This window comes from Notothenia coriiceps, unplaced genomic scaffold, assembly GCF_000735185.1.
Source record: "Notothenia coriiceps isolate Sejong01 unplaced genomic scaffold, NC01 NC01_scaffold00001840, whole genome shotgun sequence".
Lineage (NCBI taxonomy): Eukaryota > Metazoa > Chordata > Actinopteri > Perciformes > Nototheniidae > Notothenia > Notothenia coriiceps.
The window spans coordinates 24,816-48,013 of NW_011334541.1; the positions used below are offsets into that span (position 1 = coordinate 24,816).

The 23,198-nt window shown below is 41.2% G+C and overlaps 1 protein-coding gene across 1 annotated transcript in view; it reads left to right on the forward strand.

Annotated features, from left to right (window-relative positions):
* rspo2 (R-spondin 2) overlaps positions 1-23,198 on the forward strand; it is a 56,210-nt gene that overhangs the window by 12,797 nt on the left and 20,215 nt on the right. Inside the window, exons 3-5 of the mRNA XM_010792766.1 lie at positions 10,930-11,118; positions 19,353-19,496; positions 20,209-20,397. Coding sequence (XP_010791068.1) covers positions 10,930-11,118; positions 19,353-19,496; positions 20,209-20,397 — 522 coding nt within the window. The remainder of the gene's footprint in view (positions 1-10,929; positions 11,119-19,352; positions 19,497-20,208; positions 20,398-23,198) is intronic.

Genomic DNA, 23,198 nt, shown 5'->3' on the forward strand with positions numbered 1-23,198 from the left:
AAGGTAGTTCGTAATGTGTTGAGCCGAGTGAGTTGGGGCCGTCCAGAGGTGGGTTGAAAGAGGCGGAAGGAGGCGATAGTCGGGGAGGGTGCACAACTGATTGCAGCAGGTGAGTGGAGGTTGAGCCGGGTGCGACAGCCACCACGCCCACACAAACAACACAGACAGGGGGAAACAAACAAACAAACACAAAGGAGACGGCTGGAGCAGTACAGCCACCACAGCGTTACCTAATGCAACTATACACTACGTCTTACGGTGCCGTGTACCGGGGGGGAGAGAGAGATGTAATACGGTTTCTTGATAAAGCTGCGGAGACGGAGTATGTGCTGCAGGGAGGTGGATGCACAACGCACCCAGGAACGAACGCTAGCTCCGGTCCTTTACCCGTGAGGGAAACTGTGGACTCGATGCCCTGACAGGCTTGAGTTTGTGCAACCTGCACAAACACAAGCTCACCATGATTACAAATGGTGAAATGCAATGTAAAATTACCGAAAAAATACCAGTTCACTAAATCACAACCGCTCAAACCAACTACAAACTACTACCGCGGATTGGGCAGAGAACGAGTCCGAGAAAGTTAACTCCCCCATGTGACGTAATATGACGCGTTTGACGTATGACGTTAAAAAAAAAGCAGTTTTTAGTAGCAGAGCTCAAAACGGCTCCTTTTCCTCTGAATTCCTGCCCTTATGTCTTGTAAAACATATCAAATCCTGCATTAACATTTTTAATTGTAATTTTCAGGCAAGGTTAAGCATAAATGTAGTAAAAAAAACACCTGCAAGTTGCTCTTTAAGAGTTTATGCTAAGCTATGCTAAGCTAAGAAACTAAGCTTCAGATCTAGATTTAAATTCTCTGTGAGGGATATCTAACCGTCTGGCTTTGCAGTTGGTTGTGCGTTCTGGCAAGTGTGAGAAATCCACATCAAGCTCTAGCTCTGTTTTTCAGATGTGTAATCTGGAAGTCGGGATGAGTTTAGTCAAGGTGATGACAAATGGGGAAGGGAGTGTGAACCCGGGTTATGGTGGGAGAGACAGAGAAATGTTACATGGGGTGAAAATATTCCAAGCATGCTCGCTTACTTTACTGATCCTCGTCTGTGATGTCCTCGTTTTTCTCCCGCACCGGGGGAAACGTATGGCCAGGTCCCTCTCTGAAGTGTGTGTGGGTGTCTGTGTGTGACTGAGTGAGTGAATTACTAGACTTCCAGCATGTTGAGCTACAGGTGTGAAAATTAGGTGTGAGGTTTATGTGTGATAAATTACCAACATGTGGGCTAATCGGAGCCACTCCACCTTTTCCTCCACCCACCTTTTTCCTCCTTTCCCCTTTTTTTTCTTCTTTCTTCTTTCTATTGGGGGAAAACAAATTTCTCCCACAGCTTGAATGGATTTGAGGTAGTGTAAATATTGAAATATTCAAAAGGTACAGACTTTTCCCTTTCGTTTCGTGCTCATTTCTTACTTCGCACCTCGTTTGTAGTTCATCCGTAATTATTTATTGTATTGGTTATACTGTCAAAGACTTAGGAACTTTGGGCACCAGTGAATATTTATATAAATATATAAAAGATCTTGCCTCTGTCCTCGAGAGAGAGAGAGAGAGAGAGAGAGAGAGAAGAACTCTTTCCCCACAGATGAAATGATTTCTTGGAATGAAAACCTAAAACTTTTTAATCAGAGATTTCCCAATAAGTAAAAAACTTTCTGCTAAATTTCCGAGAGCATTATTTACACTGCCTACGAAGTTGGTTTTCTTAAGTCATCTTTATCTTGATTTATTGACTTTCCTTTTAAATGATGACAGAGATTTCTTCAATCAACATTTTGGTAGCAAAATAGAACAATCGGCACAAGAACTGCAAAACACATTTTTCTTTTTTTTCAGCAGTTGCACACACTCTGGACAGTTGAACTAATAATTTCAAAATGTGGTTTGCATCGTCACTGGACTCTCACGACTAAAAAGTATACAAATATGTATATGATACTCTATGTCGTTTTGCAGCTAAATACTAATGTGTTTGGTCAAGTAAGTTCAAATGTCCAATCTTTAGAACTCCTAAGACATTTATTGCATTTATCTTCATACTTCTTTTACACAATTTTCAAGTCTGATATTGACTGAATCAGCAAAGTCTAAGTGCTAAGTTTATCCATAGTTGCTATAGTCCTTGAAACCCAGCAATTTTCATTTGCAGCTTTATTTTAATTCTTAAATGCAGATATTAGATTATTTTTGATTTCATGGAACAGCAAAACAGTACAGATGATTCAGGAATTATTGGGGCGTTTCACAAGTTCTTCAACCTTCTTCTTTGCAAGAGTGAATAAACAAAGAAGGCCGAGAGAGGAAGAGCTGGCAAGAAACAGAAACCACATGCTCTTCTTCCAGTTTCTGCTCAGAGAGTGATAAAGTCCATCCGCAGGTGTCAACAATCGCACCGTCCTGCACAGATCAACCATGGCGCGTAAAGCCAATATCACCGTCAAGACAATCAAAGGCAGATGCTACTCAGCAGGATGTGCCAGGTTGATTTAAAAAAGAAAAGAGCAAAAAGATAAAAGATAAGACAGACATTTTTGGTTTAAGTCTTTTAGCATGTGTAGAGGTTAAGCTGAAGTCCTGCTAAATTCCTAATGTTCATGGATAAAAGTCCGATAAAGTGTTGCAATTTACACAATTTTTTGTTTAACCACTTCAAAGCTTTAGGCCTGCAAACGCAACATCCCCAGTAGTTATTTTTAAAAGTGTTAAACGGTCTAGAATGGATTTTTCCTCCACTGGAACAGAAGTTTAAGATGATTAAAGGTTTGCATTGTTTTAGTGTGTTTTTTAAGCTATGTTGACATCGACTATATTCGACAGTTATTCCGTTGTTTTTAAGGCCCGACCGAACTTTAAAACATTTTATGGGACCGCAACCCACAGTGGAGAGACCATGCTGTTACTTGACCACCACATCAAGGTTACTCACTCAGATTTTTCCTCCTGTGTAACCATTGAGCTTTTCCATGGCGGCCATGTTCATTGGGACTCGTGTCCATCACTGTGGCAGCCAGTGTGAAAAGACTGCGGCACATACCGTGATATTAGGTCAGCTGGGCCACCTTTTACTTCTAATTTTCCTCAAACAAGAATTACGAGGTCTCTTTCCCATCCAGATGTGGGATTTGACCCAGGACATGGGATTTAAGTCATAATCCACCATAAAGATATTAATAAGGAACCAAGGGTCGTATAGAGTTATAAAGAGTGTAGGGGTGAGAGCCACGATGAGTTCAGCTGGACAGATGGCCGAGCGCTGCAGAGAGTGTTTCCAGATTCACTGAAACAATATTAATGTCTCTATTTGACTGGCTGGTTCTGAGAGAATAGGACCAATATTACACACTCTGTACAGGTGACATTTTCTTTCTATATAGCTGATATGGTTTAATCAACTTTTGATCATAACTAGCAAAATGATCCACCTTAGAGTGTTAACCTTTTGAGAGAAAATATTTTACAAATTGCAAGTTTTGTTCATAAACAGTAAAACCACCATTGCCCAATTGAATACCTTTAAGGGTACTGGTCTCACAGCTTTACTTATGGTTGCTATGTTAGCAAAGTATTGCTCAAACAAACATTATTTAGTCATTTCACCTACTTTGTGAGTTTGGTCTGCTTTGGCTACAGTTTTAATAGCTTAGCCATTTAGCTAGAAACACTAGTTACTATTGCTAGTAGTTTAGCATTTAGCGTCATATTGAAATTACCACTTCACTTCAGCATAAACTAGATGGTCATATCTCAAAGAACCAGCAGAGACTCCAGAAAGTATTTGTTCTGGAGAGCGTTCTTGATCTTCTCATTGAACTAGAACTGAGCTTATTAGCGTGTTGGCCAAATTGATGAAGGATTACTTTAACTACAATCACTTCGTACAATGGTAATGTGTTCATCCAATCAGTCAAATTTAGGTTTCTCACCTGCATGTGAATTTGTCTTAACCTGTTGAATCACACCAGAGTAAATGACCTTGAGCTCCTATTTTAAGTGTGCACTAAAAAGCACAGCTTTAAATTGTTCCTCATTTTCCAGTTGCCTGTTTGAACCACAGCTGCCTATTTTACCCATTTTCTACATTAACCGCCATCCTTTCAAGTGATGGTTGAAATCTCCACGCTGCCCGCCTCGCCCGGTGGATCTGTGTCACAGGAACACTTTGGCAGAGCAAATATGTCTGACAGCAAATGTGTTTGCTCAGCCTCATGCTGCAAAATCATTATAAGCAGCAGGACTGTCCCAAATTATAAACATGTGCTTACAGTATGATCTGTTAAAGTAAACTGGGGGAAAAAACGTGGATCCTAAAAACCTGACTATTACCAGCTGGAAAAGAGTTGGAGGCAAGTCCAACATATTTTCTGCTAAATTGGAACAGAAATGTGCCTTCAGCAGCTTACAATACCCCCCTCTTACCCCTTCTGTTTTTTCTCCACCATTTTTTAGCTAAGTGAAACTTCCAGTTCCATGACAAATAAAGTCACAGGCTTGAAAAGCGGGCGGTTTGTCATTTTCCATGTACTAGCTTTTAACGAGCTTGAACAATGTTGAGACGTTACTGTTGAACTCTGAGTGTGAGGGTTGACACCGTTGGCTCTCCTGCCTTTAACAGCGTTTACAGTGTAAGCTTGAATGGTTAGGTGGTTAGAACAGAGATCCAGAAAGCTTCTTACAGTGCTGTTCTGTCCCGTATCTGCCCTCTTTCTCTCTTCCCAAGCTTTCTCTTTCTCCTTTAAAGTGGAGCAGCAGTAAGTTTATACCATCATTTAGGGGGAGGTGGACAATAAACAATAATTGTCTCAGTGCCACGAGGAAAGCGTATAATTCTGTTGGTGGATGTGATGCTTTCCACATGAGAGCGCAGATCTTCTTGACCTGCTGCTGCTATGCAACTCCAAAACTTGAAGTTTTCCATAGCTGCATCTTCCCCATATGACATTTATATTTACTTTAGATGTCATGAATGCGCTTTTATGTCTTGTTACTTGATGAATCTTCTCGTATAGACTTTACTGTAAGTGCCCTTCATAAACAATGGACAGTGTCGCTGTTGGTTAAATACATTCACAGGCTGTATTATTAGATTTACATACCAGGGGCCCATGGAGAGATGGAGGAGAACTGTGAGAATAGAAACTGTTGTGTTTTTAATATAAGCTCTTGTCCTCCAGTTGCTTGGTTTGGAATTCCCTACTGCGTTATGATATTGCCTCTGGTCTGATGTATTTACAAATCAACTTAGCAGTAATCAACACGCAACTTATGTCAAGTTGGTTTTCTGTGCTATTATGTTTGGTTGAAAATGACACATGACAAAACAAACTAGGGTCCAACAAGAACAACCATCTTAAAAGCCATACACATCTTCGCCCCAATATCATCAACTGCTAGTATGAATACATTTCAGTTTAGGTCTAATGCTTGACTAAGGGTATTCTTATAATAAAGTAGGGGTACAAGATTAGAGAAGAAGTCTGTGTCAGTTGCCGAACGGTTGACAAAGAGGCATGTAACTACTTTTGAATACTTTTATATACATGGCAGAACACAACAAATCCTACAAGTAATAGCAATATGTACATACATATGAATGTTTTGGCATTACCTTATCCCATTTGACCATAACATATGAACCATAAGGAAATTCTTCTAAACTTTTATTGAAAATCAGATATGGTCCGGTTCATATAGTCTACCTCAGGCTTTGATCAAGTATATTATACTATAATTGTCATACTATCTTGCATTATCTATGTTTTTCTTTAGCATTATAATAAAATGGTAACATTTTAAGAGCTGTAAATTGTTCCAAAGTACTGTATCAGTTTTCAGCAGCCTGAAATGTTTTTTACCGAAGTTGGCTTATAAGTACCCACATCAGTGAAACCCTACGTAAGACTGTCTTCTTGTTCTCAATGTTAAGTTTGGGGCTCTAAAAGAAACACAAACATTATGTGCAATTTGCCTTGTTAGGGTCTTCGGTTTCAGAAAGTGGGAATGGGTCAATGTGAATGATTTCATGGGTAATGGTAGGTGAGTGGAAGGCAGGAAGTGAAGCTGCCGTGGGTGGAACCCCCTGTACATGTAGAGGTTTCTGGCAGCCTTGAGCGCAGTCTGTCACGCTTGCTTTGGACTCATAAAAACGTACCTGAGACAGAGTTTGGGTTTCTGCTGGATCTCGCTGCGACCCTAATTGCTCTTGAGCTGCTTCAGAGCAAACCTCCCAGCAAGCCTATGGCTATAGAAGGAAAGTGCTTCACTCCAAACATGCCGTCATTCTTCATGTTTTGAGCCTGAATGTCTTGCATGAATGAAAGAACCTTATCAATGGATATCTCCGAAGCCACTTCCCTGTATGAAGTTCATTGACGGCAAAAACCCCCCACCATTTTCTGACATTTTTGCTAAAAGGATTAATCAATTGCAAAAATAGCTGTTATATTTGTTTTTGTAGAACCACTTATCAATTTGTTGACGAAGCCATGGTTTGTGGAAATACACTTTAGCTTGATTTGCAAGAGTTTGAACTAAGCGTGCAGCTTAGCATAATTACTAGACACTGGTAAACAGTCACAGTTGTTATTTACAAGTGTTTCCAGATTTTTTGCTAAGCTAAGTCATCAGCCTGCTGGTTGTAGCTTTATATTAACACGCACACATATTCTAATATAACTCTCCACAAGAGAGCAAATATACATACGTCCCGACATGTCAACATATTCATTTAAAAGCAGGCGCACACATGAGTTGCGTTTCCCCCAGTAGATGTAAATTAGCAAAGGGATTTATTTAACATTTGTTACACAAAGTCATCCTCAGTCTAGTTGAAACAATATATTGTTGAAGTGTGAGGGAGAAGATGCAGGGTCCTTCATGTGGTCCATGTACAGCAGCAGCTTTATAGCTTGGAGACATGACACATTGAGGCACTTGTTAAGTCTTTGTTAAAAGTGTGTGCAGCTTGTTCAGTGATGTTCATATGGACACTGCTTTTTGTAAATACACTACTTGAGGCTTAGAGGGATCTTCACTTGGCTGTCAGAAGTGGGAACTGTGGATTTGTTTTGTTTCACATAGAATGTATTCTTTGGTTGAAACCGTAAACGGTATCATGTTAATCGTACGCAGGGAGTGGCATTTTCCATGGCGTGTAAACACTTCTCTCCAGGAATCCTTTCTTTTACCACTTTCTGATCATAGAACACTTCGGATTCAACATGATTGACAGACGAAATGCTCAAAGTTCCAAGATTACATGTTTTGTGGGGGGAAAAAGTAACCCACAAAAGGATGTTGAGCATTAGTCAGAAAGCAATTCCGATGGATTGTGTTGAAATGTGTTTACTAGTTTCAGAACAGAGAGACACAATCTGCAACAAAAAAAATAGGAATCCCATCGCATATTAGATAATATGTTCCTGCCAAGTTAGGTTGAACTGCAATGATCTATCTTTCCTTTGGTTTTTGTCTTCTTTAGTGCCAATTAAAAACATGGCTGCTACATGCTTTGGCAACTGTTACCAATTGTCATGCCAATAAAGCACAATTAGGTAAGATGCTTTACTCACAAGCCTCTTCCAAATACTTGTTTTAGTTTTTCTGTTAAAGAGCTTACCTTGTATTTATTCTAGTCTCAAAAATCTGATTCATATGAATGAGTGTTTTCTCTAAGATTGGCTGAAACCTGCTTGGCAGTTGAAAGGTTGATGTAAAGCGCGAGACATTATACCGGTAGTGTAGGACGTGAGTTGGACGGCGCTGCTCCAGACACTGTGAATTGTGGCCTCCTTCCTGACATACCTGTGGCCTGAACCTCCAAACCTTTCCACAGACACACACATCAAGCTAATCTCCAAGATCAGCACCAAAAGAGTTTCTCTACATCGTATACAGCCTTTCCTTTTCTCCCTGAATCGGATGCTAATTCCAGGAATTGGGGTCTGCTGCATTCGAATGATTATATGGTTCTTAATCAGTGTGAATTGCGAGAATCAGCTAAACAAATGTCTGCCAAGGAAGAGTGAGTTCTTTGAGTCCTGAAGAAACTTTTGAAGTGACTTTAATTATTTTGCTGATTGACTGGCCGGTGATCTAAGATGACCACAGGCCCTGATCAAGTTTTTCTATAATTGCTAGGATAGTATTGTTAGCACTCTGTCAGTAGTCATAGAGTTGAGCCCGCTCATAAGAGAAATAAGCTTTCCAGCTTTACAGTTTTTCACTTTTGCCAAGTTGGCTATCCCTTCCTGACAGTGTTGTGTTCGAGTTTGGCGAGGGCCAGAGAGAGTCAATGTGAGCAAGTTAATGTGAATGTCAGCTTGCTGTAAACACAACCCTGACTGTATACTCTACAGAAATATATGGTTAAGTATGAGGTTTGGTCTAATGCTTCAGTTAAGTTTTACTGAATGGAAGGATTGAAAGAATAAAATACAATATATCTTCTATTATAATCAGATTTTGGTCTTACCGGAAACTTTTAAAACAGCTGCAACAGCTTTTTTTTTAAATGACCTTTTCAATTTTTTAAGCTTATTTTTATGTAATTATTATTATTATTAAAAGTGTGTAAACATATACATATGTGAAACTATCAGGAGAAAGAAGCTTGCACAGTAACTTTAGTAAATCAACAAGGTAAAAATGCTGAATACTGTAATTGAGACAATTATAAATTCGATAACATCACCTGTGCCCCCAAGTAGAGTCAATTAGCTACTGACTGCTGAATTGAGAGAAAAAAGAAGATAACAGCATTGGAAACTGATATACAACATAATAAAATCTCAGACATAAGACACCATTTTTCATCTACGATTTGAAAGTGCCAAATCTATGGTTTCTCCTTTGCGTTCTAGCAAGTGAGTGCTGACTGCAGACAATCACCAATCTGTGTGATGAATATGCTCCGAGCGCACAGCCCTGCGCTGTTGTGATCGATGGGGTGTCGCTGTAAACGTCATCCCTAAAGACCAAAAGAGACACTTTCTGATTAGCACTTAATCTCACTTCCATCAACCCTGGCTTCAGAAGAATGAGTGTAGCTTGGCAGGGCCAGCATACCTCTCTGAAGACCAGCAAACCAACAAAAGAAATGAAAAGTCTGACGTCCGCTGACTGCTTTCAAACGATTATAAACTGATGCTTGCACAGAGTCCTCTTAGAGCTCACTTTCGTCTGGGCAAATCTGACCGAAGAAATGTAATATGCGGAGCGACGGCCAGTAACGCAGGCGTGCTCCGCTCTGTCTCTCAGGTTTTGTCCAGTTTGCTGTACAGTGTTTTTTATAAAGCGTTGTGGTAGGTCGCTCAGTTTGTTACCAGCTCCCTGTTTGTGATATTTAAGACTTGGCTTAGATCAACTGAAGTGTGATTGGTTTCGCCCTAGGACATTTTCCTGTAAATGGGACGCTAAGGAGTTTACATTGCAAGTCACTTATTGTGGAATGGATTGTCTTGTTACTGGCAACTCAAGCCGAGGGCAGAGCCACTGCGGTTTTGGGGGGCTTTCGTCGGCTGCCTTGACACTGTTCGAGAGGGCCAGCTCTGACCAGAATTAATGCAATATTCACATTCATAACCAATCAGGGTTCAAACAGCAAGAGGGGAGCCAGAGTTTTCATGAATGACAAATTGTAGAATTGGACTTATTTACTATGAATTACAGAACATCCTGCTGATATATCTATTATGGTTGTGTTGGTTTGTATTCTTGTTTTCTGCTGGTCAGCCCTCCCACAGTTGAGTCTGATTGCTTGAGTTCACCATGTCCTTGTCATCTGGTGAAGACAGGGTCATCCACACATGAGGGATGATATGACGATCTCAATGAATTCTGCCTTTCAGTAACTACTGGAGAATAAACAGCGTTCTTAACCACTATATTAAAGTCATCTTTCATTGTAGACCGCATATTGAAACGTAGCTTTTTTCTCTTAGGCCCACACAGGATGAGATGTAAGATCTATAATAACTGTAGGCAAATAATGAACACATAATCCTCATTCAGAGTAAGAGATGTGTACATGTGTACAGACCAGTAAAGAATCTGGGCATTGAATTTTTGGTGCTCACTGGTTGCCCTTATTTTACATCGTTGGTTGTCCCACTGTGTGCTTTTCGCACTATCATTAGGTCATTATGTAAACTGGCTGAATATGCGGCACAGTGATGAGGTGCAACATTCAAGCATTGTGCGATGGCCAAGAAGTTTGGGGTCTTCACTCGTTTTAAGAGTGAAGGTATAAAGCATTTATGCTAAGGTTTACGGGTCTCTTGCAAAGTTTTTAAGCCAGACATCTTCAATAAAGTTGATTATGGGCAATGTTTGTTACTCTAAGTTAATGGTCGGTCTAAAGGTGAGAGTGTGCTTACTGAACAAGTGCATATTACTTGTAAACAAACCAGGTCTGAAGGCAAAAGTCTTCAAAGCTTTTAGTGAACAAATTGCAAATGAATCAAATTGCAAATCTTTAGTAAGACCTACCAAATGAGGAACTTTCCTAACCTTAACAATTTGAGGTCAATGCAAAATCGAGGGTTCCCACCCAGACACGACTGTGAAAAGCCAGCTTTCATAGAGATTGATGAGACATGATGATCATCAAATATACATCACTGCATAGACACTCTTTTCTAAAAGACAATCACGCTAGAAGGAGAACTTGTTTGTGTATTCTAAATGTACATAGCCTTGTGAGGGATAAAAAGGAGGGCTGGAGATAAATATTCAAAAATCACAAATTTCCAAAATTAGCTGGAAGAATCACTGACATCAGAATTGTTTTTGTGGGGAGGTTTCAGATATTGTTTGACGATTTACTTCCATTGTATTAATCACCTTCACTGTTTACTCCTCTGTGTGTCCTGCAGCTAGCTATGGAACGTACCCCATCTGCAAAGGCTGCTCCGTGTGCTCCAGGGACAACGGCTGTGTAAACTGCCAGCCCAAACTCTTCCTGTTTTTGCGAAGAGAGAGAATGAGGCAGTACGGGGAGTGTCTTCACGACTGCCCAGCCGGATACTATGGCATGCGCAGCCCCGAACTCAACATGTGCTCCAGTAAGTCCTTTTGAGTTTTTAACCTCGCACTCCAAACCCCACCCCTAACATCCCTGGCTTTCCCCTTCTTTCCCCCCAACAACACCACATCTTCCCCAGAGACACAGTCCCTAAACCTCCCCTTTTGTCTCACAGCACATGATTTATTTTCAATTATCCATAGGAGACACACATACCGCGCAATTTTAACGGCTCATTCGTCCACACAGGTGGATGTAAGTAGTGAAGCCTCGTCTAAGCGGTGTCACCCTCGGGATTTAACGGTGAACTCCAGCAAGGACGATCGCTGTTTCTCATTTATCTTTAACACCCCCTCTACACTTACAATACCAAACATCCTACAGTCACGAGGATGTTTGAAGGCATGACATTCAGGTGCAAATTCAACCAAGATGCACTACAGATTCAGCCAAACCGACCCCAGAGACTCAAACGCCCACATTAAAAGCACTTTTGGCTATGTCATTCAATATCATCTGAACTATAAAAGGTGATTATATATCCGCATTAGGGAATGAAACTGACCTCTTTTGTAGCTCGCCTGTAAGAGCTTGTGGATTTAGACTTTCACTAGACAGTGTAATTTATTGGCAGCCAATGACGTCTTTGACTTTGAAAAAAAACCCAGTCTCAATTGAAGTGTCCAGATCCTCCACCACCAACTGTGCGTTTATTGAAGTTCGATTAAAAAAAACAAAGCATTAAGTGCATCAAAGCCCAGAAGATTAGAAGTCAATTCAGGGAGAGTACACACATGATCTGATTTCTAAATTTGGCTCATTTTTAATGATTGTTTCAGAGATAAAAACGCATTAGATCTTTTATTAATAGTCTCCTTTTTAAACATATTACTCATGTGGCCTGAAGTCAAAATATGAAATGTTATTTTTTCACAAATCTTGTTGTGGAAAATACAGTAGATGACGCACACATGTCTAACCCTTTCAATTATGCTTTACTGTGAAAAGAAAATCCAAACAATTGCAGCGAAAAATGTTATATGCTCTTGTGATTCTCGTTAAAGAATAACTCTGAAATCCAATTAATTAAATGTGTCCCTCTCCTCCTTATGCAGCACCCGGATCTCATAACCTTATTTTAACATGAACTAAGCTCGTAGAGAGAGACGGAGCCTTTTTATCTTATAACACGGTGCCAAAGGTGTTGGCTGAGTGTTTCATAAGAAAACAGAGAGAAACTTGAACTCGTTTAGTTTCCCAGTGCCAAAATCCTGACAGACGAAAGCACCAGAGGAGGGTGTCCGGACTTTTAGGCCCAATAATGCAAACATGTAGCAACCGCAGGAAGAAAAAAGAGAAAATTAAAACTTCAGTACCCATACATCTTACAGTTTGACGTGAGAGCCTGTTTGTGTTTAGCTGGACATGCTGGGATTCTACAGCCTCCTACTTTAGGAAGAGGCTAAGGTTGGATGGATGTGTCAAACACCGGAAATGTTACCCCAAAGGCCACTGTACTTTACCTGTGGGAAACTTAAAATAAACTTATTTTGACTTATTTGCATAACCAACAATGTCATCAATGCTAATGCTAAGCTAGCTTTTGATTGTCATTAGGCCTAAATACCTTTTAGCTACATGTTAAACGATATCTTCACATTTTCTCAAATATGAAGATATGGCATTTTTTTACAGGCACTTAGTGTTTGAAGTTATTTTCCCAAATGTTTCCAGTGTCTGATTACACAATAAGCCAAATGAGACAATTAAGATATTTTCCAGATGCATTGTTTTATTTATTTTATCTTTAATCGGAATTCAGTTTACCTAAAAATTCCATTTAAGCGAAAAAGGTCCAATTACGGGGATTTCTCCTATGCCCCAGCAGTTTAGTCATTACGGCTTAGAACATCTCCTTCTGCAGTTTTAACCAGTAACAGCGATCTAAACCCTTTTTTCATGACTCATATAATTGGAACAGAAGGACATCTTGTTCTCTGTTAAATTACCCTTTTTCTTTACTTTAATCCCACTATCCTAACCGCTGTATCCCCATATTGGGTACATTTGGACTTGAACTGATCCTGAGTGCGGCGAGTTAATCTGAATCCCTCTCTGTACATACTGCTCATAGAACAACATCTTGTATTGTCACGTAGCATCAGATCTCAGAGTGAGGACCACTTTGATGTGATCGCTCTTTCAGTCATGGCTTTCTAATCCAGTTTCCTTTTTGACCCTCATTCTCAGCTGCGCCCTGCATGTCAATTTCAATAAACAGTTCAGGTCCAACTTTAGTAAGAGGATATTTTCCTGGGTTGGAGGCTAATTGTCAGGTCAGGGAATGGTGAGTTGACACTGGTACCTATGAGAGAACAAATGACGGTGACGGGCTCTCTCCCGCTGCGGTCAAAGCTGACGGGTGCTCCTGGTTTCCAAAGAGGCCTGGAACGTGGCATTACGTCTCTGTTATCATGAGCTTTTTAAACACAGGCTCTGAAATCACTCAGGGAGCAGCTGCTTATTATTACAACTGAATTTCCCTGTGTGATCTTATCTCATTCAAGATTTTTTTTTTGTGGACTGCCATGGATAAAGGAAAACAAGAGCCAAGACAAGAGGCTTGTAAACTCATCCAGTCACTGGCTTAGTGTTCAGTATTTTCGGAGGGCCTCCTGAAGCATGTGACTGAGAGCCATTCACACTTTTATGCTCTGTAGACTAGTAATATTCGGTTTCCTTCTAGGATAGGAACGTTTTAGCGATAATGAGCTTAAGGCCAGTGCAATACCGCTAATTGTAGATTTAAATAATCCTTTTCTGTTCATGTTAATCTAAAGTCTTTTTTTTGGGAAAAATGCTGTAAACGGCATTTAGAATTTATTTTGAGCATCATGTGTGGGCTATAAAGTATCCCAGCATGCACAGGGCAAACATCTCATGACACAAACATATTAAAAGTAGAAAAACAAAAGGAGGTTGCATTTGTATGCAGACTGTACACACTTTGAAACAATGCCCTTTTCAATCACAGAAATGGTTGAATATTGTATTTTATTGTAATAAAGGGCAAATTAAATCATTTTGAATCAAGCTATTTGCAAAGAAATCAGCATTTATTTTCTATTGTAATGTTCTTGAATGTCAGTCTTGGAAAAATATAAAGAAGTTACGATGAATTACTTTTTTTTATTATGAATGGTGGTGTATTTACCTTACCATGCCAATAACTCATTTGTAATGACTACTTAAGGACATGTGCCTAACTTGATGAATTTTAAATGTACGGCTTTCATTCTAAGTGGGATTATCCTACACTGCAGAGAAAATGACTCTATAATTACAGCCAACAACAATGTTAACTATACTTTCCGCAACATTACATAACTAAAGGCCCATTTAAACCTACACTTGAGCTGGACTCAAGTGGCCCCAAACATGGGAGCCACAATGTTAACAACCATCACTTAACTGTAGCCGGTTCGTTAGCGATGTCTTTTTCTTGCATAATACCTTCCTGTATGTCCATAAATTATGTTCTTAGGTCCCTGCTCTACAAGAACTCCTTTCAGCAGCTAATGGATAGGTTCATATGAGCCATAAACCATATGCAGTAACTCCAGTGTTATCCACAGGGGTTCTTATCAGCCGCCCAGAAGAGGCCCCACACCAGTGTCTGTGGGTGTCAACCCACCGCTCGGCATGGAAGATTTGTAGCAACGCTCACACAGTACGCCGCTTTATGTACAGCCAAATATGTGTGAATGAGGTGCAGTCATGCTCTCTCCTGGGCCACATTTCATAATACCTCTTTTTTTTTTTTAAACATACATTCCCAGGCAAAAGCATATTCTGTCATTTTGTATCGCATGCAAGCTCTCTCTCTGGCTTAAGAATTATGAGCTGAAAGGGGACTATCGGAGCTGTCTTTTTGAAAAGAGAAAGTGTTGAGAGGGTCAGCATGGGAGCAAGGCTGCATTCAAAACGTCCTCCCTCAGGGCATATTAAGGACCCCCCACTGCTACACACACATACACACTCTAGCCACCAACCGAGTTGCCTTATCCTACTGCAGCATGCTTTCAAACACGCAAAAAACCCAGCTGTGTTCCCTGCCAACCAACATCCAGTCAGATCAAGGCCTGGGATTGCCAATATCCTGAGAGCGTGGTTTAAATATCACAGTCCCGTCAGTGCCAGCCTAATGTGCCGCTAGAGACTTCTCTGTCAGAGGTAATTGTTTTGGATTTCCAATTGTGATTTCTTTTTTTACTGGGTTGCTCACACTGAGGAAATCTATTACCAGATTCTATTGTTGTATTTCTCGCTGCTTTGTCACATAAAATTACATCTGGAAGTAGAAGGTGATTGGATGTGCCATTTCCAAGATCATTTTAGTTTTAAAGTACACCTTGGGAAATCGTTGGGTTTGAGGTGGAAAAGAGCCATGAATCATGTTGGTTCCGAGGCTGTAAAAAGGAACTAATATGGGTTTTTGTAACCTTTAGTTGGAGGCGCTGGCAGCCTCTTTCCATGTATTTCATTCAAGTTCTCACTTTCTCACTAATTCTGAGCTTGTGGGTATTTCCATTGCACGGTCTGACCAACAAAAAGACCCAGTTGCTTTTGGCCTTTGAGCTTTATCGAGGGACATTTAACCATCACACATTTACTCTTTCAGATTTGCCAGACAATACAATGGACCGGCAAAATCACAGCCAGGCGCAGAGTTGAATAGGGTTATTTCTCACAACTTCACTGTGTGTACTTTATTGAGAATGGAAAGGCTGTCTGTGCTTGACCACAGTGTGAAGCTCGAGCTGTCTGCGTGTATGCTAAACAGATACAGGAGCAGACTGTAATCCTTGGAGTGGAGACGCTAGGAAGACTGCTGACACATCTGTCATTGCTGTTCTCTCTCTGGGAGATACCGATTGACAGGAACACCACTTCTGCTTCACCTAGCTGTACATTGACGCACTGAGGAGCAGGTGGAAACAAGACAGCACAGAGACAGTTGGGAAGAACATGGCAGCTCTGGCCTTTGCCAAGAGCTCCTGATATTCCGCACTACATGGCTGTGTAGAAGCGAGCAAGCCAAAGCCTCCATGTCAGCCAAAAACTGGGGCCTAGAGAGTAGGTCAGAGCTGTTCAACCCAGCTTGGAGTCAAACAATGGAAAAAAATAGGTCTTGTTTTCCCCATCACATTGCCAGGTCTTTTACGATACCGACACTCCTGCTGCGCCACATCGGTTCTGGTTAGCTTTGTGGACTGGTCTGAGACTCCAACTCAGATAACGTAAAAAAAAAAAACCTGTGTGGAACATGAGAGATCATCCATCTAAATGATTTAGCGCCTTTTTGCTTTCATAGTGAATATGTAAATGAATGGAGTGATTCACATGGTGCTGTCAGGCTGCAGAGGAACCACAGTTGACTAGAGCTGACTTGAGGCTTTGAGTGTCCGTGATAATACCGGTGGGTTCCCTACCAATACCGCAGCTGAGGGACCGCCAAGTTTGCGCCATTAGATCACAAGTGACATCATCTTTCAACTCCAAATGCACTTGACAAGCATACCGCAAACCATTCAATCGCATAGCCAAACAAACACAAAAGTGTATCTGGGAAAATGGGCAATGGGGGAATTTGTAGACGACCCCTCAGAAATCCTCGGCCTATTCAGCTTTTGACATTCCTTTCAAAGCTGAAACACAAGGCTGTTCCTCCTGTGTTCATGATATAACTCACAGGCCTATAACTCACAGGCCAGAACCAGGCTGGGAGATAATGATGATAATACGTTTAAGTCCCGGGAACAGAGGGCCTTCAATGGGATCTGATGACCTCATTATTTCTCATTAGTCTCCCTGAGGCACCTATACGAAGATTTTAAAGGTGGTCCAGAGGTTAATCCTGCAGGGAGAATGAACCCGCTCCCCTGTATCAGTTTCTGGAGCTGCTGGCCGAGTTAGCCTAACTGACCATTGATCAGTGTGGGAGCTTCTCCAGTGTCAGAGATAGCCTACGCTGTCCCAGATAGCCTTTGTTCAGATAACTGGACAGAAGGATAAATGTATGTCAGTGCGATCCTTTCCTACCCGTCTCGCTCTCGGATGACCTCTGACCCTTCAGCTTTGCCTCCCTGCATTCTAACTCCCATGGAGCCGCATTGATGTACCAACCACCTCATCAATCCTGCAGAGAAGACATTATTACTTATCTTCTATTTAGAACATTTCCGGGCATTTGTGGCATTGCCTTACTGATGGGATGTTTTAATCAAAACACTTGTCAGGTGCCACTGCTGCTGCACGATACAGTATTTCACACAGCTGTGTTGCTCCTATTTACCGTCAATAACTGAGGATTGCACAACAACCCCAGCGCTTTAGAGAACTGCCAGATGTTCTTTTTCCCCTCGCTTAGTCTTTTTGTTTTTTTTGTTTGGGAGCTAAAAGTCTCTCAGGTGATGACAGGCCTGGGAAGTGTGAAGGGTAAAAGACAGCTCAGTGCATTCCAATTAGGTCTGTGATTTATTAGCCTGCTTCTTGTATTGGGCTTCTCTTGTATTAAGCCTGACTGATTCAGAGTAAAGTGGATAAGATGCAGATAGCTAGAATTAAAAAGACAGAAAAACACTTTACATAAGTTTGACGTACACATTCCAGCCCAAAATCTTTCTACTGTACCGCGTAACTCCCGAGATCCAGGACATATGTTGTGATATAATATAAAACGGAGCAAAGGTAATACCTAGATAAGATCAAATCAAATAATTAAATGAATAACGTGATGTGAGAACACAGGAAATTACCAAAGGGTTCAGCGATTTATGGTCAGTGTGTTGACGTCTTTTCAGAATGCAGAGTACAGCTTCATTGCAGAGTGGGTTTATCTCCAGCCATATCTGATTGGTATGTGTGTGTTTGTGCATATGTGTGTGTATCCATGGTTTGTTTAGACTCGTCGGGAAAGCGTGAGACCAGAGTGAGTGGGCAGAGGCCATACTTTAGGGTTCAAAGTAAAGCGGGGAGGGACCCCCTCGTTTTGGAGGAATGTCGAGGAGGAGGCCTGATGGTTAGCTGGAGATGGTGTAATTAAGGGGTGTGATTGTGAGAACCTTCCCTTCCCCGGGCCCTGCAAGGGTCACAGATAAAAGAGCAGCCCTCAGCACCCGTCTCCGCTCTCACAAGTGGAAAATCACAGTAACGCAGGTTTTACGCGCAGAGAAATGCGCACGCGCTAATGTGTGGATGCGTCTCCGTTCGAGGCACAATGAGTGAAGCAAATGACACCCTACCTACAGGCGGAGGGTGACAGTGGCTGCAGGTTACAAAATGTGGTTTCCCGACATTGGAGGCCTATTGGAACACATAGATCCTGTCAGGAACGTCATAAATTAGCCAGCTCTGGGAGGCTCCTTCTAATCATGTGGGCCTGCACGTCGCCCTGCTGGTGTGGTTGTTGTAATTTGGCCCTGCCTGATGTGCTATTTGCAGAGTAAAAGCTTGATGACACATTGCTGTGCCTTTCTTTGCGAGCGCCCCGCTGCGTGTCGCGCGCAGCCGGCAGGGTGTGGCGTGGGAGGGTAAGTGTGCTGTTGTTTTTGCTGACTTAATGCATCAACATTTGTTTGGTGAGGCAGAGCTAAATGGTGTCCCCCTCCCCATGCATATCCCTTCCTCACTCACCTTTTAACCTTCCATATCGTAGCCAGAACTTAATGGTTCCGCACAGATGGCTGGCGTTTTGATTATGAGCCCTCATATTCCTTATAATTAAAACCTGACTTCACAATAATCCTCAGTTATGGACACAGACATGGGTTGGAGCAGGGTGCAGTGATAAAATAGCATATTATGGACACCTAATGGGATGTACTCTTCCTGTTGCAGCACACTGTTAGTTGAAAACATGTGAGCTTCTGTGTTTGTTTCCAGATTGTTGGATGTTGGTGCAATATGTTGAAAGAGCCCAGCATGACATAGTGCCTCACTGTCTGATGTTGTTTTTTCACACTGTTGAACATTCCGAACATGAACAGGAAGATGAAAAATAAAATATCTGTCAAGCGAAACACATTTTCTGAAATACGCTTGAGCCCTGGAGAGAAATGATTCACTGGGCAGCGACAAATCTTTTTTTTGTGGGACAGACAGCATAATCCTTTCAAGAACCCCCATCCCCAAACCCCTTAGCTTTCGATCAACTCCAGATGAGAGGGATCTCAGACCCTGACGACTCTCCTCTTTTCCCCCTTCTTCCTCCAGGGTGCAGGATAGAGAACTGCGAGTCCTGCTTCAACAAAGACTTCTGCACCAAGTGCAAGTCAGGCTTTTACCTGCACAAAGGGCGCTGCTTTGAGAAGTGCCCCGAGGGCTTTGCCCCGCTGGAGGAAACCATGGAGTGTGGAGGTACGTTACATGACACAAATATGTACAAATAATTAAAGAAACGTCCAACCTTAATAAACAACATTGCCTACTCTGTCAGACCATTTCTGACTGTTAAGCTTCTTCTAAAATTGTGTATACTAGAGATGGTCATAATGATACATCAGCGTGCGTTCATCAGTTTGTATAAGTTTCACAAAATTCTTCATTATCACCAAAGTAAACAAAACAACCCTAATTTCTAGATTCTAATGCAAATTATAAAGTAAAGTAATTTTAAGGCAGAAGATAACAGTTTCTAACCTTAAGAATTTTCTAACGCTGAAATCGTTATATCAGTTTTTTGCACTTTTCATGCTAATGTCACGTTATTTTGCTAACAACATTAGCATAGCTTAATAACAATAGCACATTTTAAGGTTAGAACAAGTTATAAGTAGCTTCATGCTTGTTTGCCTAGCAATTATATTTAAAATTAAGGTTTATCGTCATACGTTTTTGTAACTGGTGGATGTTGTATGTTAACCTTTCCTTTTGTAAATGTAGTGTACATGTTATCATAAAACTTTTCAGTTGGCCTGCTTTTTTTTGGATTAAGAAACAAACAGTTGAACAGGGACCCCACACTAAGAGGTTATAAATACCCGTAAAAGAACCTTGGCCCTGTATTAAACATTGACCTGCACTCTGTCGTGGTTTCACTGCACATAACTGATTCTGCTTGTCTTTGCAGAAGGCTGTGAGGTGGGCCAGTGGAGTGAATGGGGAGCCTGCACCAGGAGAAACAAAACCTGTGGCTATAAGTGGGGTCTGGAGACCCGGACGCGGCACATTGTAAAGAAACCACCTAAGGACACGATACCCTGTCCCACCATCGCTGAGTCCAGGATGTGCAAAATGGCCCTGAGGCACTGCAGGAGAGGTAAGGATAGTTTGCAGCCATATGTTTATTTTTGTGAGAAAGATACTCTGTCAGTCGCTCCAAACTCAAAAAACCCATCCATGTTCACTTCAAAGTTTACACTACGCTGATGAGTCTGGAAAAAGAAACAGCCTTCTTTCTCGCTGAGAGTTCCACCTGCTTCATGTAACCCTTGTACCTTCCACTCAGCCTTGTTTTTTTGCAGTCTATGTTTTTGAGGTGGCGTTTTGGTGCATTAAACATCAGTATTTTTCCATGGCGGCCTTGTTCGGGCCAGCTTTTCTGAGGTATATTCCCCCCCCCTCTCTCCCATCTCCCTTCCACTCCTCAGTGGAATTCTTCAAAGTAAGAACTGCAGGTTTCCTCAATGGCCGTCTCTGTTTCCTCCCGTCAGCCTGACAGATATTTGCCGTGCACACAGCATGTCTGTCAGGCCATTAAATGAGAAGTCAATTCTGGAATTTCTCTCTGTGTGAATTCAGCTAAGGGAAATATTTTCTTTCAAAAAGTAAACTATCTCTCTAAAACGATCCAAACACACCATTTGGGGTGATGGCCTCAGTTAGCAGTGCTTTTAAAAGAAATGTTTTTTCCCTCTTAATGTACTTTCACTTCTCTCGTAAACTTTGGATTAGGATAGGCCAAGTGTAAATATTTAATTCACCAAATAAGGAAGCAATTACAGCGGCAGATATCATTAAGGCTGTCGGAAAAAAAAAGAAAACATTGCTGAGCAGAAAGAGGGAAATATTCTAACCTGGAAGATTTTTCTCCATTTTTGGCCTGGAGTGTTAGACGAGAGGATCATTTAGTGAAGTGGTGAAAGAGTAAATAAACTTGAAATACACCCTGATAGTTTCTCGTATTCCAGCACTACCAAGGCAGTGGCTGCTCTCTGGGTTGGAAACTGTGATTCCATGGCACATTTAGCTCCTAAAGCCTGTTTCTCAGGGAAACTCTCCCCAACCCCCACGCTCCTCTTTGGGACTTTGCCGTGGCTGCTTGACCTTTTCCGACAAACTTTATGACCTTCTTTAATTAAAATGTGGCATTGTTGCGCATGGTTACTGCCGGTAATTATGTTGAGCATGAAGTTAGTGATGGGAAGTTGTTGTGAAGTTTAAATTAAATGCATAGCAGAACCATTTTTCTTCAGTCCTTTATAAAAAAAGACATTAAACTCTCTTTAAACTCTCACTTAAAACTGCTGTCCATTGCAAAACACTCAAAACAAGTCCTTACCTAATGGCCATGCGATAAATGTCTCACTGTGTGCATCTTAGGACTCTTCAAGCTCGTGAAATACTGCGGTGGCCAGTTCAATAAAGGTACATTTCAGACTTATGCATGTGTTGTTAATTCCATACCGCTCGACCGCTAGTAGAAAGTCCATACTTGGCAAAAGCCAGTGAAATGCAACACTCTTCAGTTCAAATAAATACAATGTGAAAATGTAAGCTGCTGAATTTGCGCAGGAGGAGGTAAGTGCTCGACCAACTGACATTTTAAAATAATCACTTCCCATCAATGATAATAAAGCATAGCCCAGTGGGAGGAAAAGCTACCTTCCTAACTTAACGTCATTCTCAATTTCGTTTTTGAGTGAAACAAAATAAGACAAAAACAACGCTACGTGGGTATGTTTAGGCAACATAAATAAATAGTTAAGTGCTGTTACATCATGAAATACCTTGCAATGTGACCCTTTTTAAATGACAATCAATACACATGTCAACCTCTTTGCAAGAAAATGGACCCTAATACCTGTTAAAATAACAGGGTTTGCAATGCAATATGACTAATTGAATTTCGAAAAAAGTAACATGATCGTTTCGATTTTATTTCAGAAGATGAATGTAAGAAGCTCTTTTTCACTCGGAACTGAAGACAGTCTGAAAATGAACATTGTTATCATATTTTCTCGCAAGACACCATACACCAATGTTTAGGATAAGCACAGGATTATATAACTGCAGACCGTAATGATGCTGTGGATTAAGCGGACACAGGAAATAAGAGGATGCAGCAAGTAGGTATAGACTATTTATGGCAATGCTTATCTGATCACCCAGGCTTGCATTTCTACATATCTACGTATTTCAATTACTCTGGACGTCATTGACAGATCCCCGTGTCCCAGTTTAGCCGAGATGCACAAGGACAGCGACAAGAGTGATCTTCTTCTTTTCCTTTCTGTGTCGGCGAAGATCTAATCCCTCTGTAAAACACACACAGAGAAAGTAAAGCCCAGATAGTGTCAAGAGGCGAGGCACTCACAGCAAACATGACGAGTTGTGTAAACCGTGTCTGATTCGTTCCGTACAAAGTGTAAACACCGTAGATCATTCGCACTGCTGGGATTAATTTGCTGTTCACGGTCGGTGTTTGGACCATACATCTTGGTCCTGATAACACACTCTGTCCCCAAAATGGCCGGGGGGAAATATTGCGTGGAGCACACGGACAGACACAACATGTGGTGGTACACTGTCACAAGAAAGATTTCCAACTGTCAAGCTAATTTCAAGCTAACTTTTGGTATGTTTCCAACAGCTGAGTTGCACGAAGCATCGAAAAAGCCATATTGAATGGTTTCACATGCTTGTTTGTTTTTTGGCAGAGACAGTTATTAGGAAAAACTGTTTCCCGTTGCTATTAATCACATTACTTACTTAAAAACATTAAGTGATTTAGAAAACCTTGAGGAAAACCCTAACCCTTTTATTAAATTCACCTCATAATTCATTTTCATATATTACTTTAATGAAAAATGTAAAAGAGAACATTCCCTTAAATATCTC